Source organism: Chelmon rostratus, chromosome 6 (genome assembly GCF_017976325.1).
Source record: "Chelmon rostratus isolate fCheRos1 chromosome 6, fCheRos1.pri, whole genome shotgun sequence".
In the NCBI taxonomy this organism is placed as follows: Eukaryota; Metazoa; Chordata; class Actinopteri; order Chaetodontiformes; family Chaetodontidae; genus Chelmon; species Chelmon rostratus.
In genome coordinates, this window is record NC_055663.1 from 12,243,775 (window position 1) to 12,262,854 (window position 19,080).

Genomic DNA, 19,080 nt, shown 5'->3' on the forward strand with positions numbered 1-19,080 from the left:
AGTACTCCCACCCTAAGGGTGACATCAGAGGAAAATGGCTGCCATGTGAATCTGGTCAAGTTGCTCTGTAACAAGATGATTACACATTCAAAGCTGCGCCAATGGCATGAAATAAACCATCTCTGATATGGTCTATACACTCAAAGGCCTTGCTGCTACAGCCTTACACAGTCTGGTGTGACCATTATGCTGGCTAATGTTAGCTGATGTTAATAAAATTCACATAGATGATGATGTGCAACAAACACTACTGATATAGTTTGCTGACTTTGACTCCTCTGTACTTGTGCTACTGATATAGTAGCATGTCACAGAGAGGCTAGTTATTTAACTAGTGTTATCACAAGTGTAAAACAAGTCTTTAAAGCAACTGACACAAGAAAATCTTAAAACTGAAGGGGATTCAGTAGAGAGTAGAGTAGAAAATAGTGTGAACTTGCCTGTGAATATTCACATTCATCCAGGTCATTGTAAGCTTCAGGGCATATAATCGTTCGCAACTGGACTTTGTCAGTTTGTCTTGGAAGACGTTTCGCCTCTCATCCGAGCAGGCTTCATCAGTTCATGCGCACCAAACTAGATAGGACAGCTCTAATCTGACTAGAGCTGACAAAGTCCAGCTGCAAATGATTGAATGCCCTGAAGCATAGTGTGAACTTATTTCTCTACACAAAAAAAAAGGTTTTTAAGGAAGGAAGTTTTCTGAAGAACACTTTTAAGTCCATCACTGAAGTGAAGAGGGTCTGGTTGGAATGGCAAATTAGTTTAGAAACAGTTTGAGTTAGAAAATCATATTGGGCCATTTGCACAGACTGTATAATTTTTTTAATTATCATATTTTTCTAGTGCATTTGTTCAGAGGTGACCTCTTCTTGAGAAATATTTTATTCAAGTAAAAGATCCTTTATTCTAGTCAAGATACCAAATAACTTTTTCGTCTTCAGTGCACTTTTTACACCTCATTTTAGGTTAACTTATTAAACCAGTAATAGTTGGAGAGGTCTTTATTGGCAGGCATCCCGCCATTCACCAAGAAATTTTTCTAATCAGTCAGGTTTGCAGCAGTTTTTTTCCATTAAGTTCCATGGCGCAGCAATCATTCACAGTAATACACCCTAAGCGAAGCCATTGTCACTACAAACTTTCTGCTTGCTGCAATCACCAGTCTATTACAGCAAGCATACATTGAATTGCTGTTTGGCATGTATGGTAGAACTCAGTGCCGTCTAAATCTTTGACTGTTTAGTTGTATGTCCAAGACAAACTTCTAATTAAACCAAAATGAAATCCTGTGCACTGCGCAGTAACAAAATAAACATTTGGTGACAAGGAAAGCCTGAGGTCACCAAGACCTTCATGAAAGGTTTTTGTGACCCAAGTGTTGGACTTGTCGATAAATTCTATTGACATTTGATTTGGCCTCAGGGGGTGGGGTTTTTGAAACATCCACTCAAATCATATAAATGCAGCAGTACACATAAGTGGTCCACTTGGGGAATGTCCAGGTCAAACTGCTGTTGAACCATGGCAAAGCGCTGGAGTGCCTTGTCTTTAGTGGCACTAACACTGCTAGGGTGCTTAGTTGGCACCAACGTTGACGCTCAGGAATCAGGCTGGCAGAAGTCTGCACCACAGATGTCAAAAGGTTTTGCACCTCCGCAGTCACCACAGATCCTCCCTCCACCACCAAAGGCTCCTCAATATCCTCAGGTGCCACAGGTCCAACCTCCTCCACCGAAGAGGGCTCCTCAATATCCTCAGGTGCCACAGGTCCAACCTCCTCCACCGAAGCAGGTTCCTCAGCACTCGCAGATACCACAGGTCCAACCTCCGCCACCACAGAGGGCTCCTCAGTACTCTCAGACACCACAAATCCAACCTCCTCCACCGCAGAAGGTTCCTCAGTACTCTCAGACACCACAGCTCCAACCTCCTCCACCGCAGAGGGTTCCTCAGTACTCTCAAAAGCCACAGGTTCAACCTCCTCCACCGCAGAGGGTTCCTCAGTACTCTCAGACACCGCAGGTCCAACCTCATCCACCGCAGAAGGTTCCTCAGTACTCTCAGACACCGCAGGTCCAACCTCCTCCACCGCAGAAGGTTCCTCAGTACTCTCAGACACCGCAGGTCCAACCTCCTCCACCGCAGAAGGTTCCTCAGTACTCTCAGACACTGCAGGTCCAACCTCCTCCACCACAGAAGGTTCCTCAGTACTCTCAGACACCGCAGGTCCAACCTCCTCCACCGCAGAAGGTTCCTCAGTACTTTCAAAAGCCACAGGTCCAACCTCCTCCACCGCAGAAGGTTCCTCAGTACTCTCAGACACCGCAGGTCCAACCTCCTCCACCGCAGAGGGTTCCTCAGTACTCTCAGACACCGGAGCTCCAACCTCCTCCACCGCAGAGGGTTCCTCAGTACTCTCAGACACCACAGGTCCAACCTCCTCCACCGCAGAAGGTTCCTCAGTACTCTCAGACACCACAGCTCCAACCTCCTCCACCGCAGAGGGTTCCTCAGTACTCTCAAAAGCCACAGGTTCAACCTCCTCCACTGCAGAGGGTTCCTCAGTACTCTCAAAAGCCACAGGTTCAACCTCCTCCACTGCAGAGGGTTCCTCAGTACTCTCAAAAGCCACAGGTCCAACCTTCTACATCATCAAGGTTTCCTCAATATCCTCAAACACCGAAGTTTCCCGTATATCCTCGAACATTTTCTGAATTTAAGTCTCCTGAAGAGCCACAGGCCCCTCAACCGTATCAACCATTTCAACCTCAACAACCACATGAATCACATGAACCATATCAACCGCATCAGCCACTTCAACCATATCAACCGCATCAACCATATCAACCACATCAACCTACATCACCACAAGAACCTTCTAATTACCAGCCCAGTGCACCAAAGCAGCCTTCTTTCCAGAGTTGTGAGGTGGCCGAGAGCCAGAGAGTCCCATGTGGATCTTCTGATATTTCTGCTGCTGCATGTGAAGCGATTAGCTGCTGCTTTGACGGTCGACAGTGCTACTTTGGAAAAGCAGGCAAGTTTTTAACAAGGCTGTTATTGCTTACCAAAGAACAACCAGAGTTGCTTTTCTGTTTGTGTTGAGTAAATACAATCAGAATTCTATACCAATAGAATATTACTATGGTAAAAAAGCTTCTTTGTCAAACAATCAACTTTGTGTCAAGCATTTGCTGTAATGGTTTTGTATAAAAATATGATTCAGAAGTCAAGTTAAGCTTGTACAAACCCTGTTCCCAGTAACTTCACAAAATAGGTCAATATGTCACCCGATTTAGCATCCTTCCTATTCTTTGATTTGCTTAAGTTTGAAAACTTTGTTGAAGAAAAAAATGATTATCATCTAATTTGTTTATTCAGCCATGTTAGCATCATGGCTCTGGCAATGACAATTTTGGTCATTCCGCCACTTTCATACAGAGTGAAATATCTTAAAATCTTGAATGTGTTGTCAAGAAATTTTGGACAGCTATTCAAGCTACCCAGAGGATGACTCCTAATGACTTTGGTGATAGCACCTTTCCTCTGGTGGCATCGTCAGGACACAATTTCATTTTTTAAAATATATATCTGCAACATTGTCCATCATCTTTAGCAACACTAGCTAGTTACCAAAATGTTAACATACTAACATATTAGACTAAGATGGTGAACATGATGAACATCAGCATGTTTAAACTGTCATTATGGGCATCTTAGTATACTGATGTTTGCGTTTAGCTCATGGCACAGCCAAAACAAATTCTCAAATAGGGAATTTAATCCTGTTCTTGTTATATTTTCTTTGGTCAATAATATCTGATCTTTCAACAAAGTAATCAGTGTCTGTTTTTGTTTCACCAGTGACCGTCCAGTGCACCAAGGATGCCCAGTTTATTGTGGTAGTGGCCAGAGATGCCACTCTGCCCAACATTGATCTCGAGTCAATCTCACTGTTGGGACAAGGTCAAGGCTGTACACATGTTGACTCCAATTCAGAGTTTTCCATCTACCAATTTCCTGTAACTGCCTGTGGCTCTCTTGTCATGGTAAACCCTTGATTTTCTCTATTTTTTCAACCAATAAAGACGGCTTTGAAAGATTATTATCCCAATTTTTTAAAACCCTTTTGTAGGAGGAGCCTGGTGTTATAATCTATGAGAACAGCATGTTTTCCTCATATGAAGTTGCGGTTGGGCCTCTTGGAGCTATTACCAGAGACAGCAGCTATGAGTAGGTGATTTTAAAGATGTTTGTCATGTCAAAATAAAAGTTCTGACCAAGAAACATAATGCCATAATTTTTTTTTTTCAGAGTGCGCTTCCAGTGTAGGTACATCGGCACTTCTGTTGAAACTGTGGTTGTAGAAGTACCGCTATCACCAGATCCTCCTCTACCAGTTGCCGCTCTGGGACCCATCAGAGTACACCTGAGGTTGGCTAACGGGCAATGCCATACAAAGGGTTGTAATGAAGGTAAGCGTATGTTAGCCTCGCAGCGTTGCTGTGTTCATTTCATAATGTTGGCTGTCACACTAACTGGTATCTCTGCTCTCACAGTGGATGCGGCCTATAGCTCATTCTACATTGAGACAGACTACCCTGTGTCCAAAGTACTGAGGGACCCTGTCTATGTGGAGGTTCGGCTCCTTGAAAGGACAGATCCCAACCTTGTCCTGACTCTTGGTCGCTGTTGGACAACCACAAGCCCCAACCCTCACAGTCTGCCCCAGTGGGACATTCTGATTGATGGGTAACTAAAACACGCATTTACCCTGTCATTTTTATGACAACATGTTCAGATTTTGTCATCAATTACACTTCTGTCAAGTCTGGTCACTAGGAATAGTGAGTAAGAAAATGAATGTAATGATTGCATTGACTTCCTAATTCCTAATTTTCATTTCTATGTCATTGCCCTAACCTAATCTGCTCTCCATATAGGTGTCCATACAGGGATGATCGCTACTTGTCCATACCAGTTCCAGTTGGTCCCTCCGCTGGTCTGGACTTCCCAAGTCATTACAGGCGTTTCATTTTTAAAATGTTTACCTTTGTGGACCCCAGTTCAATGCAACCCCTGAAGGAACTGGTAATGACTAGATCCATATTCAGAAACTGGTTTGACAAAATATTTTGTATCGCTCTGCCAACACTGTTTTCCTTGCTCAGGTGTACATTCACTGCAGTACAGCTGTTTGCTCTGCTGCACCGGGCCACTCCTGTGAACCATCATGCTTCAGAAAAAGTAAGAGATGAATTTATGACGTTCAGAATTCAAGAGCAATGTGCACTTAAATCTTACTATGGTTGTGTGTCTGTCTGTAGAGAGAGATGTCAAGGCTGTGTACCAGGAGACGTCTGAGCCGAAGGTTGTGGTTTCTGTTGGACCTGTGATCATGGGTGCACCAAAGCAGTAAACAGCACACGCTCAAGAATTTGACTGGGACCACTTAAAAAAACATGGTTCAGTTACTCATGGTGAATGAAATTGACAATGTGTATGTATTTGTAATGTTTGCAAAACAACTAATGAGTCAAAGGCTGTTTTAGGAAGTTCCACAAATTACTGTAGTTATGTTTGAATTCAATAAAACTGGCTGTGTTGTGCTTTCAAAGTTTAAATTATAAAACAAACCTTTACGATCTAATGTAATTTTGTTGACACTATGTCAGCAAGGTGGTGGTGGTTTAATCGGTAGTGCTTGAGGCTGTATTTAACGGTGACGTTGTATTGGATTGCAATATATTAAAAGTGTTTCTATTGTTTTGTCATCCTTTGGTTGCATAAAGGAGGCAAACAGAATACCAGAAACATCTATTAATATAATTAAACTCAGCACAGTACCACAATTAAATACAGCATCAAAAATAGCCATGTATTTCAATCTGTCTTACTCTGTCATTTTTCTGTCAACAAAAACAATAAAAAATGTAAAATGCATCTTAAGATTAACAAAGATACTATATGGATTGGATTGCGCAGAAGAACTTTATTATTGGTAAATCATGGCTATCCCAAGTTGCAAGAAAATGTGTTTGAAAACATTGCTTGAAAAGGCCTAATTAACAGTTACAGATTTAAACCCACAGATCCAATGGATGGTCTGAAACAGTAGTGCATTACATTACATTTGATTATTTTTCCTGGAGTCTGTGCTATTCTAATAAACATAGACTGTTGGTATTAATATCGAATTTGGTTAGAATGATGTTTCCGAAACAATAAAAGATGTAAATAAAACAAATCATAATACATTTTTTGTCAAAATGTTTTCTAAAGATGAGTTGTCTATTGAACTGTTCTGACACGGCGTGAGAATTAAGTCCTTAAAATGAATATTTTCACTCAAAGTTAAGAGTGTATTTAACAGTATTTGTCAGCAAACACATGAAGTGTCGACCAGCAATAAAAAGATCATTGTGGCAAAAATCAAAACATTTTGGATTTTTGATTAAATTTATCTCGTACAGTTGAGGACCCTTTACATAGAGCAAGTAATACAGTGGTACCACTTTGCAAAAATACATGTAAAATACATGCTTAAAATTGTACTTTTACTCGTAAAAAGTATTAGCAGCAAAATGTAATTAATTATATTCATTATTACTCATTATAAAGAAGGCCTCCTTTGTGTTCTCATTTATCACTACATTTATGAGTAAACTTGTGGTAATTTAATCTACAAATGTATTTATTGTGTTGTGTTATCATGTATTATGTATAAAATATTAATCTGTGAAGGAACTAGTGACTAAGCTATCAGGTATATAGTGGAATAAACAGTGAAATATTGCTGTCTAGAAGGTTGTTGTATAGAGGTATAACACTGTAGCACAAAAGACTTAAAGTACTGTATTTTGTCCTTTATTCAATTTCTGTGGAGAAGCTCCAGGACTTGTTTTGACATGGCATGCTCAGCACCACAGTCTGTCTGTGTCGTTCTAGCCTATAAGTTCTAGGTTCAAACGAAGCTACTTCTATTTTAGAGTGGATTTCTCTTGAACAACATGTATCTGATTAGCTGTGATACTAGAAAGGTTCAGTTTCCAAAAAATTGTATGAGTTCTGTTCCAAGAATGAACTCAGATAAATGGGTAAAAACTGTAACATTATGAGTCCATAAACTAAATGAATTCCACCTGTTTTATTCAGCAATTTAAAGCCTCGCTAAGGAATTCAAATTATCCTTAATATGTGTCATCACTGACATTTTAAAGACATTGTACTTTAGTTGAGGAGACCTTTGAGATTATTTACAGCTATGCTGAAGTGTAATCACAAGTTTGAACTTGACAGTCTGTTTCGTCATTTTTCTTCATTTTCCTACCTGTTGGGTGACGGCTCATCTTCCTCTCGTAGCGGAGAGTCAGACAGTGTCATAATACAAAAATATACACATATGTAGTTCAGAGATTTTGGTAAACATTTGAAATTTAATTTGTAAGTTTGTCCTTTTTTAAGATAACACCTAGCAATAATTGTTATTAGCAAAGTAACTTCTGCCATATATAAAGTAAAGTTATCTCGCTATCGAGCTATAGCATACATTGCGTTAGCAACAGCCAGGTGGCTAACTAGCTAGCTTACCAAGTATAGAAATATTACATTTAGTGCTTAATGCTTACATTTTTATGGACACTTGTATATTGAGCTAAAGAAAATTAGGGACACAGTTTAGTTTCAGTTTATGATTTTAATGCCATTTTGCCAGTATAAAGAGTTTAAGGGTGTTTTTCCTTGCCTTTCCAAATCTGCTAGAACAATAATCTACAGTAGTAACTTCCAAAGCTAGAGCACACATAATTAACTAACAACATTGTTTTGTGGGATTGTAGGACACGTTAGAAAAGGCCCCTTTAACGATCAGAACATCCCTGGTGTGGTGTTGCCTCACTGTGTGGAAGCAGGGTCTGGATGCTATCAGAGTTCGGGCAGATGTCAGCCGCTCTGTCCTGCTCTTTTTATTGGACTTGGGGAAAGTCCAACAAACCCTGCCAACATCGCCTGAGATAGCATTGCCAAACAAGTAGCGTTTGTCCTCATTCTAAAAGCCTTTCCTCTGCTTATGTGAAAAGTGAGACATAAGGTTTGAATTCAATCAGAGTCTGATCTTACATTTTGCATGCTTGTGACAAACTGGCTCTACACTGCATCCAAGAACAATTCTGTCCCTTACTTCCATTCCTGCTACACGGATCATGAACTGATGAGGATGCTGGGTTGTCTGGGACCTGCAGCTTTAGCTTCAGTCTGTTGGTATGATATCAAGTATGTAGCCATCAAGTGTATGTTTAAGACCCCTTCTTACAAACTTCTCATTTTAAGATGAGTCAGCTGGAAACATTGAAAAGTCAGCCAGTAGTACGGATTTATACTGGGAGCTAATATTACCTTAATTAGCGAGCTAGCTAGCTACATATATAAATTGTGGCATATGTAACATTTTACCAAAGTGAGCCAGAAAAAGGCATATGAGTGAGACCAAGGAAGGGAGGCTATTATTTTGCTCTTCTGTGAACAATAGCAAACTTTTTGTGGACAGAGTAGTCTTGTTTGCACACATTAAGTTAGTCTTAGCATAAAAAAATGTTTATAAAAGAAATATATGTGCATGTAAAAATATTTTTCAGTGTTCAAAATATGCCAACACACTGTCACATAAACATTGCATAAATCAGTATTCACATTTTAAACACTAAACCCTGCTGATATTGATTGAGTAAAATTGAATGGGCCAAGAGAGAAGTTAGTTTTCATATTCATTCAGTAAATTAATTTACAAAACATGACAGTATCATCATTATTACCCCACACCTGTTCCAGATTCAGAGGAAGGATCAATATGTTTGCTATTGTGCACTAGCAAAATAAACATTTTGTGACAGTCACAAAGACCTTTATTAAAGGTTTCTGTGACTTGTCAATAAATACTTTAATGTCAGACTGTCATCCACCCCAGTGACCTGATCTGAGAGGACACGTGTTTTTATCTCCTTGTCCCACACATACAGATCTTCTGAACCTGGCAAATGGCTTATGGAATCAACCATCACCTGAATAATGTGATAAAACATTTCATAATACACCCCTGAAGCTTTTTAGTGGCTATTGAAAATATAGGAAGCTGTGATTGGTCATGATTTGACCACTGAGGTGGGGTTTTTAGTTACATATAAATGTGGTAGGACCAGTAAGTGGTACACTTTGGGACTGTCCAGGTCAAACTGCTGTTGAACCATGGCAAAGCACTGGAGTGCGAAGTCTTTAGTGGCACTAGCACTGCTAGCGAGCTTAGTTGGAACTCTGGTAGAAGCTCAGGACCCAATCTGGCAGAAGCCTGCAACACAGATGTCAAAAGGCCCTGCACTTCCGCAGGCACCACAGGTCGTTCCTCGTCCACAACTGCCAAAGGGTCCTCAATATCAGCCACCACAGGTACTTCCACAACCACCACCAAAGGCTCCTCAATATCCTCAGCCACCACAGGTAATTCCACAACCACCACCAAAGGCTCCTCAATATCCTCAGCCACCACAGGTACTTCCACAACCACCACCAAAGGCTCCTCAATATCCTCAGCCACCACAGGTCTTTCCTCGTCCGCAACCACCACCAAAGGCTCCTCAATATCCTCAAGCACCGAAGGTCCAACCAGCTCTACCGCCAAAGGCTCCTCAATTTGCTCAAAGGTTCTATGATTCTCTACAGGAACCGCAAGTCCCTCAGCCACAGCAGCCGCAGCATCACGCGGTGCAACAGACAACTTCCATTAACAAGCCAGTTGGTGTGAAGCAGCCTCCTGTTCAGAGTTGTGAGGTGGCAGAAAACACGAGAATCCCATGTGGACATCCCGATATCTCAGCTGCCGGATGTGAAGCCATAAACTGCTGCTTCAGTGGCCGACAGTGCTACTTCGGAAAGGCAGGTGAGTTTTTGAAAAGACTGTTCTTCTCTTCAAACAAACAAACTTTTTGCCCGACACTAGTAATATGTAATCTTTCAACCTATCAATGCCTGTTTTTGTTTCACCAGTGACCGTCCAGTGCACCAAGGATGCCCAGTTTATTGTGGTAGTGGCCAGAGATGCCACTCTGCCCAACATTGACCTTGAGTCAATCTCACTGTTGGGACAAGGTCAAGGCTGTACACATGTTGACTCCAATTCAGAGTTTGCCATCTACCAATTTCGTGTAACTGACTGTGGCTCTATTGTCATGGTAAGCCCTTGATTTTCTCTATTTTTCAAAAATTAAAAACAACTTTAAATCAGGTCTATGTATATTTTTATCCTACTACTATTTGTTTAACCTTTTTGTAGGAGGAGCCTGGTGTTATAATCTATGAGAACAGCATGTCCTCCTCATACGAAGTTGCGGTTGGGCCCCTTGGAGCTATTACCAGAGATAGCAGCTATGAGTTGGTGATCAGTTTTTAAAGATGTTTCTCGTGTCAACATCAAAGTTCTGACCAAGAAACATAACAGCAGTTCTTTTTTTCAGAGTGCGCTTCCAGTGTAGGTACATCGGCACTTCTGTTGAAACTGTTGTTGCAGAAGTATTGCAAGTACAACAACCTCCTCAAGTTGCTGCTCTGGGACCCATCAGAGTACATCTGAGGTTGGCTAACGGGCAATGCCATACGAAGGGTTGTAATGAAGGTAAGCGTATGTTAGCCTTGCAGCGTTGCTGTGTTCATTTCATCATTTCATAATGTTGGCTGTCACACTAACTGGTATCTCTGCTCTCACAGTGGATGCGGCCTATAGCTCATTCTACATTGAGACAGACTACCCTGTGTCCAAAGTACTGAGGGACCCTGTCTATGTGGAGGTTCGGCTCCTTGAAAGGACAGATCCCAACCTTGTCCTGACTCTTGGTCGCTGTTGGACAACCACAAGCCCCCACCCTCACAGTCTGCCCCAGTGGGACATTCTGATTGACGGGTAACTAAAACACGCAGTTTACAACATGTTGGATCTTTTTGCTGTTGGGTTGCTGTCAGGTCTGGACACTGGGAACTGATTATAATCAGATAAATAATGATGTTTTGAAGCCAATACTAATATAAATATTTTTGAGCTTTAAAAATCTGCCATGATACATTAGCCAATAATATTTTAAGTTAGGATTTTAAAGAATTGTGACAAAGGGGGGGTGGGGGGGGGGGGGTATTTTAGAGTTGAACAATAAACGTTTCAATGCTCTTTGTGGTGGGCTAAGTATAAAATTGAGACACTGTTTCTAAATTACCTCAAACATATCTTTCTATTTTATTTCATTGTTATTGCCTCCATCCAGATGTCCATACAGGGATGATCGCTACTTGTCCACACTGGTTCCAGTTGGTCCCTCCTCTGGTCTGGACTTCCCAAGTCATTACAAGCGTTTCATTTTTAAAATGTTTACCTTTGTGGACCCCAGTTCAATGGAACCCCTGAAGGAACTGGTAATGACTAGATCCACTTATGAGAAACTGGTTTGACAAAATATTTTGTATCGCTCTGCCAACACTGTTTTCCTTGCTCAGGTGTACATTCACTGCAGTACAGTTGTTTGCTCTGCTGCACCGGGCCGCTCCTGTGAACCATCATGCTTCAGAAAAAGTAAGAGATGAATTTATGGCGTGCAGAATTCAAGAGCAATGTGCTATAAAATCTTACCATAATTGTGTGTCTGTCTGTAGAGAGAGATGTCAAGGCTGTGTACCAGGAGACGTCTGAGCCGAAGGTTGTGGTTTCTGTTGGACCTGTGATCATGGGCGCGCCTAAGCAGTAAACAGCACACGCTCAAGAATTTGACTGGGACCACTTAAAAAAACATGGTTCAGTTACTCATGGTAAATGAAAAGTAAAGTGCATTGCACATATTTGTAATGTTTGCAAAACAACTAATGAGTCAAAGGTGTGCTGTAGTAGTTACGTTTTCATTCAATAAAACTGGCTATGATGTGCTTTAAAAGCTTATGTTATAAAACACACTTTTACAATCTAATGCAATTTTGTCGACAATATGTCAGCAAGGTGTGTGGCGGTTTAACTGGCAGTGGGATGGGCTGACCTCATGTAATCTTACCAGCACTGTGTCTGTGTCACCTTGTCAGCAGACATACTGATTACTGAGCAGACTTGAATAGTGTGTTAATGAAATCCAAACATTTTAGGATAAAACTTTATCTCGTGAGGGGTTGTAAAAGGGCTCTGTTTTTACTTTTGGCGTGAAATGTGATTTTTACAAAATTTTAGCAGCTTTAATTGTAGTATTTTAAACATGGCATACGACAATACGGTGCTCTATTAAAAGAAATTGTATACCTATGTACCGTATACAGTACACTGAATACAGCATCAAAAAGACATTATAAACTGTGCACAACTTCCCTTGATAGTGAATTGAAACATTTTTTTTCTGACTGATGTTCCCTAGAGGCCACTGATCTTTTACATTTACAGATCAAAACATTAAGGTTATATCGTTAGCGAACTACAGAACATCATAAAAGCTCCTCGGTGGAGTGTTTTTTACAAGCAAGATACAAACAGTACGGAAGAGAGTTATACTGAAACACCCCTTTTGTATTGGTAGAAAATAAAAGAAGTACTTAAGTCCTACTATTTGCAGCATTACTTCAACTCTACTAAACTACAACAGCAAGACCGTAAAAAAGTTGGGACGCTGAGTAAAATGTAAATAAAAACAGAATGCAGTCATTTACAAACTGTGTTTACCGACTACAGTTTTACAAAGTGTTCCTGAGCTCATGTACTAATCTCAATCGTGTTCACAAAGTGGTGAACCTCGCTCCATCCTCGCTTGTGAACGACTGAGCCTTTCCAGGATGCTCCTTTCATACCCAATCATGATACTATCACCTGTTACCAATGAATAACCTGTCAAATGATCCAAACATGTGTTTTTGGAGCGTTCCACAACTTTCCAGTCTTTTGTTGCTCCTGTCCCAACTTGTTGGAAATGTGTTGCTGACATCTAATTCAGAATGAGCAGATATGTATAACAATAAATGAAGTTCATGAGGTCAGACATTAAATATATTGTCGTTGTGCTGTTTTCAATTGAGTGTATGTCAAAAAGAATTAGCAGGTTATCACATTCTGTTTTTTGTGGTTTTGGAATCAGGGTTGTACCATAAAAGAACTGACAATTTAATGAAAGCTAAAGTTGCTTTAAACTATACAAAATTATTCTAAAAAAATACTCAATCTGAAAAAAAAGAGATTTACATGTATAGTATATGTAGTTATTTTTTTCTGTTAAAAGTCATTCAAAACAGATTTTGAAGGTTTAACATTTCATAAGATTTACTGTATTTTGTAACGGATGGAACACAATACATAGACAATCTTCAGCATGTTTTATTTAAACAAGTTTTGAATACACTATCACCATGTTTCAATAAATTCTCATTGTTCAGCAAACGTCCAAACAATCTGTAACACTGATAAAAGCTTTGAAATGTTTGTTTTGCATTATACATGGCTCAAATGGCATTTTATAATTAAAAGATAGATTTACAAAAATGCCTGTTTTTAATTAAATGTACTTCTACAGATTTGTCATCTTAAAAATGTACATAACACATGAAGTTCTGAACGTAATGTCAGGGAGACCAGCCATCAGATTCCTACAATGGCAAACACAATGTGGAGGCGCTTTACTTTAGAACCAAGCTGTCATGCTTTGGTTAAGTGGGAGAGATTCATGCCATTATGAAGCATCTGTGTCCAAAGTGGCAGCTTCATTTTTCCAAGGAGAGATGTTACATATGTCATGTACTTTGATTTGATAGTGACATTAAGCAACGTCACAGAAACTATCAAAATATAGATTTAGTCAGAAGAAGTGTCATCTATACAATCAAATGAAAATACTCCTATATTGTGACACAGTATTTATTGCAAGTAAATCAGATTCAGTATCAAAAGTATGAGTTGCCTTTCACTGAGCTGAGAATATAGCCACCAGAGGGTGATGTAACTTCAGAGGAAAATTTGAACTGTAGCAAAATTCACCAGTGAAATATCCACAGCCAGCAAGCAGGTGAGCTATTAAACTGGACTGTACCTTTAACATCACATCTTTGATCGGTCACTTCTGTTCATTTGCAAATGCTGAACTAAGGCGATTAAGTGAACAGGAAGGTGATTTAATCACATTACGCATTTTCTGACCCATGTGTTTGTCAGTTGACGGTGAAATACTTCCCCAATCCCCAGGAAACACCTTCTCGTCAGTTATTGATCAATGATTGTCTTGCAAGTGAAATTTAAGTGCATTTACACTCGGACCTTTCCTCCTCCGGTTCTAGAGTTAACGTATGTGACAAGTGTTTGTTTGCAGTGAGAAAACAATGTTGTGGCTTCTTTTCAAAAATGAAGCATGGACATTTTATTTGAACAATTTCAGGCACGGGTGATAATTGTTTTCCTTTAACAACAGAGCAGGAGAGTCCTTGTTCGTTCTTGTTTTGTAGGTCCTTTCCGTATACTCATATGAATGTGGGTTTACCATCAATCACACAAAAAACAAAAATATAAAGAAAAAAAAAACCCAAAAAAACAAAACAAAGCACAGACCCCTCACCAAAATGTGCACACAAAACTTTTGAGTCCTTTGTTGCTCTTTTCCTGCTCATGAATGTTAAAACAGGCAAACACAGTGCGAGCCATGTGCGTTCACGCTCTGCCTCTCCACATCAGTCAGACTTGTCCTTCTTTTTGCCTCCTCCTATGGGAACTTTGCTGACCACCGCAGAGCCAACAGCAGTCACTCCTCCAGCTACAGCACACACTCCACCTTTAACCAGGCCCACTCCCATGCCAGGCACCGCAGCGACAGAGGTCACAGCGGTCTTGGTGAGGTCCAGGCTCTTTCCTCCAATCCAGGCCACACCACCCACGGTTGCTCCTAAAGCTCCCCTGGTGGCACCGTACAAGCCCCCCGCCAACCTGCCAAACATGCCCGGCTGTGTCTCCGGGTGGTCTTTGTTCTTATCTGATTTAAAACAAGAGCAACATTTTAACAAATTTTAGAATTTTTCAATCTTCATTTTCACAAATAAGGAGAAAGAGGGCAGAAATGCTCCAAACTAGGGCTGCAAATAACAATTTAGCTTATGTTCTAAATGAATGGATTGCTAAATCTATAAGGGCTGTATCAGAAAATAGTGAAAACTGCCCATCACATTTTCCTGAAGCCCAATTTGACGCATTCAAGTAGCTGTATTACTTTCACTGCAATGCAAGACAAAAAACAGTAGCAGCTTCTTACATTAAAGCAGCTGAACTGTAACATTACTTGAGTAATCTATTGTCAAAACAGCTACCAATTAATTTCATGCAGACTGACTTATGGATGAAACAACGCATCATTTCAGCTCTACTCCAAACATACTGTACCTTCACCGTAGACTTGTTTACTGTGTGAAACTTAAAAAGCAGCACCATGACAATGTCTATGATAACATGCCACCATGGTACGCAAGATTCTGTGACACCGTCCATGACACTATGGCTGAGTATTTTCATTACTGAATTATTTGTTAGTTTCCTGATTTACTTGAATATGAATTTACTTGAATGTCCCAAAGCTCAGGGCAAAGCCCTCACATCACTTGTTTCGTCTGACAAGCCACCGAAAAGATATTCAGTTTACAACTGTTTGAAACAGAGAAAAATCTGTGAATCAGAGAAGCTGCAATCAGAGAATGTTTTTTTAGTTTTACATTAAAAATGACTTAAAATAAATGAGTAAATAAAACAATTGACTAATCAATGTATTTCAGCTGTCAATGAATATTGCAAATTCAAAGGTTAGGTTATATTTACATATTTTCTATTATATAATTAGGTGAGAATAATTTTCCCGGCTGCTTCTCCGATGTCCGCCCTCTCTCTCACTGAGACCCGACTCAGTTAATTATGAGTTTATTTCAACCAAACCAGAGTGCGTGGTGATTGCTGAAACAGTGGAAAGATGAACTGAGAAGGTTTTGGTGAGTTCTATTTTGTTTTTGACACATTTGTATGAAGTGTGTTTTACGATGATAAAATGACTGTTTCTGTGAATGGAGACTGGTGGCATTGGCAAGAGCTATACAACAGCTGTTTGTGGTTAAAACAAAAAGAATCCTATCCTTTACCAAAAAGGTCTGTCTCTGTAGGGACCACTTACATAATGTTGCCAGACACTTTCTATAACAATCTGATCCTGTCAGTGGCAAAAGTGAACACTATTAGTAGCGGTACACTGCTGGTGTACATTGCAGAAAAGTCTCCACAAACTGTGTCCTTTGGTAACTTGGACACAAAACATGGTAAAATGGGGTCAATAATCAGACAATAAGTGACCAGATTTTCTCCCATTTGTTGCGGACAAGTAAAATCGGGACCAGCAACAGGACAAACGGACCAGCACCAATAGGAAAATCTGCACACTTTACACACACACACATCACTTTGATTGATTGAAAATGAAATGTAGGTCAGCCTGAAATGAGCAAATAATCCAATAACATGATATAGGACATTATTTTATTTGTTTATTTTGTAATATGTAGGTGTGTAGATCTTTCAAAAGATGTTTATGTTGAAATAATATACAAAAAGTATGTCTCTCGTTTTATTGGTTTTCCCCACTTATAGACTTAATGTGCAAAACTACATATTTGATGGTTTGAACCTGTGTTTTTTCAAAGCCATTTTGGTCAATTTTGAAAGGTTGTTGTAACAGCTTTGTTTTGCTTTTTCAGTCTAATTTGGTTAGATTTTAATCTTATGGGCTGCTGAAAATAAACACAGTGCATTTGTTTGAACATACATACATCAACACTTACACTTGTGTCATTATTCAAATGTAAAAAACAGCCACATTGTGTCAATACTTTAACCTGCTAAAATGCAGAAAAGTCACATTTAAATGTCTTTGGTATAGAAAGGACAGAATCATCGTGGCTGATTACTGCAGAAACAGCTCCTCATTAAGTAAAATCCATAATCCTTTCAATACAATTTGGCCCACATCTTGCTCTTCAACTGAAAACACACCCTCTGAACCGTCGGGTGAATAAACAGAAAATTCTCACTGTCAAAGGACATTTGCTACTAAACTTACCTGCAGCTAATGGCTCATCATTGAGGTATGCAGGCGTATCCTCAGGCACCTGCTCCGCCTGACTCATCTCTCTGGGAAAAGAATTTACACAATTACCAAAAGAGAAAGTGACATAATAAACACAGATATAAAGCGTAGGGAAAGACAGAGGAAGAGATTTGGTGTGACATTATTGCTGCTACCAGAAACATTTCTCCTTCTGGAAGCCTCATGTAGTTTCTATTATGATGCAAACCCTGCTCGAGATCTGTGCCTGTGCATGTTGCTGCATATTTTACTGTGTTTACTCCTGTCTTGTGTTTTAAGATGTCATCAGCTGAAACATGTACTTGACTTTTGTTTTTTAATCCATGTGTGTTTGTGTGTGTTACTGAAAGCCTTTATGTCAAATAGACAAAATGTCTATAAGTGACAGGCTACAGAGAAATGTCAATAGTTAGGAATGGAGCTACAGTGTGTAAAGAAAATAAAGGAGCTTGCTTTGGGTGTGCTGCTGATCCTAAAACAAGGCAGACCAGTTCACGGGGTCACAGAGCTGTACAACAGGTTAAAATAGTAGGGCAAGGACAGAACATATAAAATAAAACATGTGATGATAAAAAAAATAAATAAACAGTAACACAAACTAGCATTGTAAAAGAATGAAGGAGTCAAATCAATGATGCCTTGTTAAAAATGTTATGACATCTGCTCAGACAAAAGCGAATTTCAGCCACTGCGTGTATTGAACAAAGGAAAAGCCACATTACTTCATAATACGCGTTTGCCAGCTGTGGTGGCAATTAAGTGATGGGTAAACAACATAATCACCCCGTGTATCCTGGTTGGGTTTCACGTGAATAAAAGAAGAAGCTCGATAAAGGTCGAACGTACAATGTAAACGTTGTACTAAGAATATTAGCTAAAGTACAGCATTGTTTTCGTGCTGAGCTTAGCTACGTTAACTTTAGCTAGCGTTAACCTACAGGCAGTTAAAACACAACAGCCGCGGATGCTTCCTTAAAAGTTTGACCAAAAATAATCCTGTAAAATTTAACTTGTCAAAATTGTCGCCGTCTCATTGTTAAAGGTCGAAAAGGTTGGACTTTGTGTGTGTGTGCTTTTTTTGGTACACCAGAGTGGTTGTTTTGCCAACAGACGCCAGAAGATAATGTTAGCTTATTCGTAGCATCTTCTAGCCGAGACACCCAAACAGACACGTCACCCCCGAAACACAAAGCATCACTTTGACGTTTTTCACCGTAAATCGATCAACATTTACCAATATTTCATTACCCTGACTGCCTCGGGGATAGTAACGGTCGAGGGGGCTTTCTTTGAGGCTGGCAGATAAGATAATATGCCTCACTTTTATCATAAACAACGCTAGCGGTTCTGCTGAAGTTCTCATGGCTGACTCCCATTATCCAAGCGGAACCCCAAATAACATTTAGCTAATCCAGCACTTACCTTGACTTGTAATGTAAACAGGCTGAAACAATGTACTGCGCACGACGTGTGGGACTTGATACCAACTGACCCAAATAATGCTCAAGGTTCGCCACATGTAATGATGTGGCTGCTGCTGCTGCTGCTGCTGGTTAAGCGGGCTAAATTGTGTTGTGACAAAATTTTGGAGCAGCACCTCAGTCTCCACCCATAAAAACACACAGCGGTACACACTGTCCGCCGACTGGAGCTCCAGCTGCTGGCTGCCTTTACAAAAACAACACGCGTGCCATTCAAAAGACTTGTTACTGTCTGAACAATAGCACTGCTGTTCAATATTTTGGCTCACTCTTTGGCACACGCAGAACATTTAATTTTTAATTTTAAATGTTTTGGCGATGATTAGGAACAGAAATATCTCCTTCTGTTTGGGTTCCACATTTAAACATTATTGCAGGGTGTATTAATGCACAACGGAACTGAAAAGATAAGATAGAGGTTTATTTTGTACGGACTGTAA

General features: G+C 40.0%; 3 protein-coding genes across 3 annotated transcripts; 2 read left to right on the forward strand and 1 right to left on the reverse strand.

The window, feature by feature from the left end:
- Nucleotides 1–1,524: 1,524 nt before the first annotated feature.
- Nucleotides 1,525–5,422, forward strand: LOC121607687 (zona pellucida sperm-binding protein 1-like). Its single transcript, XM_041938625.1, has 9 exons — nucleotides 1,525–2,637; nucleotides 2,893–3,040; nucleotides 3,868–4,052; nucleotides 4,139–4,236; nucleotides 4,336–4,478; nucleotides 4,563–4,755; nucleotides 4,947–5,094; nucleotides 5,175–5,250; nucleotides 5,331–5,422. The coding sequence occupies exons 1-9, from the start codon at nucleotides 1,525–1,527 to the stop codon at nucleotides 5,420–5,422; spliced, it is 2,196 nt and encodes a 731-aa protein (XP_041794559.1).
- Nucleotides 5,423–9,243: 3,821 nt separating this feature from the next.
- Nucleotides 9,244–11,619, forward strand: LOC121607416 (zona pellucida sperm-binding protein 1-like). Its single transcript, XM_041938195.1, has 7 exons — nucleotides 9,244–9,931; nucleotides 10,039–10,223; nucleotides 10,325–10,422; nucleotides 10,506–10,663; nucleotides 10,756–10,948; nucleotides 11,304–11,451; nucleotides 11,533–11,619. The coding sequence occupies exons 1-7, from the start codon at nucleotides 9,244–9,246 to the stop codon at nucleotides 11,617–11,619; spliced, it is 1,557 nt and encodes a 518-aa protein (XP_041794129.1).
- Nucleotides 11,620–13,340: 1,721 nt separating this feature from the next.
- tmem263 (transmembrane protein 263) lies at nucleotides 13,341–18,746 on the reverse strand. Its single transcript, XM_041939137.1, has 3 exons — nucleotides 18,582–18,746; nucleotides 17,133–17,203; nucleotides 13,341–15,014 (listed from the first exon to the last, which is right to left on the reverse strand). The coding sequence occupies exons 2-3, from the start codon at nucleotides 17,197–17,199 to the stop codon at nucleotides 14,716–14,718; spliced, it is 366 nt and encodes a 121-aa protein (XP_041795071.1). The 5' UTR covers nucleotides 17,200–17,203; nucleotides 18,582–18,746; the 3' UTR covers nucleotides 13,341–14,715.
- Between the last annotated feature and the right edge of the window lie 334 nt (nucleotides 18,747–19,080).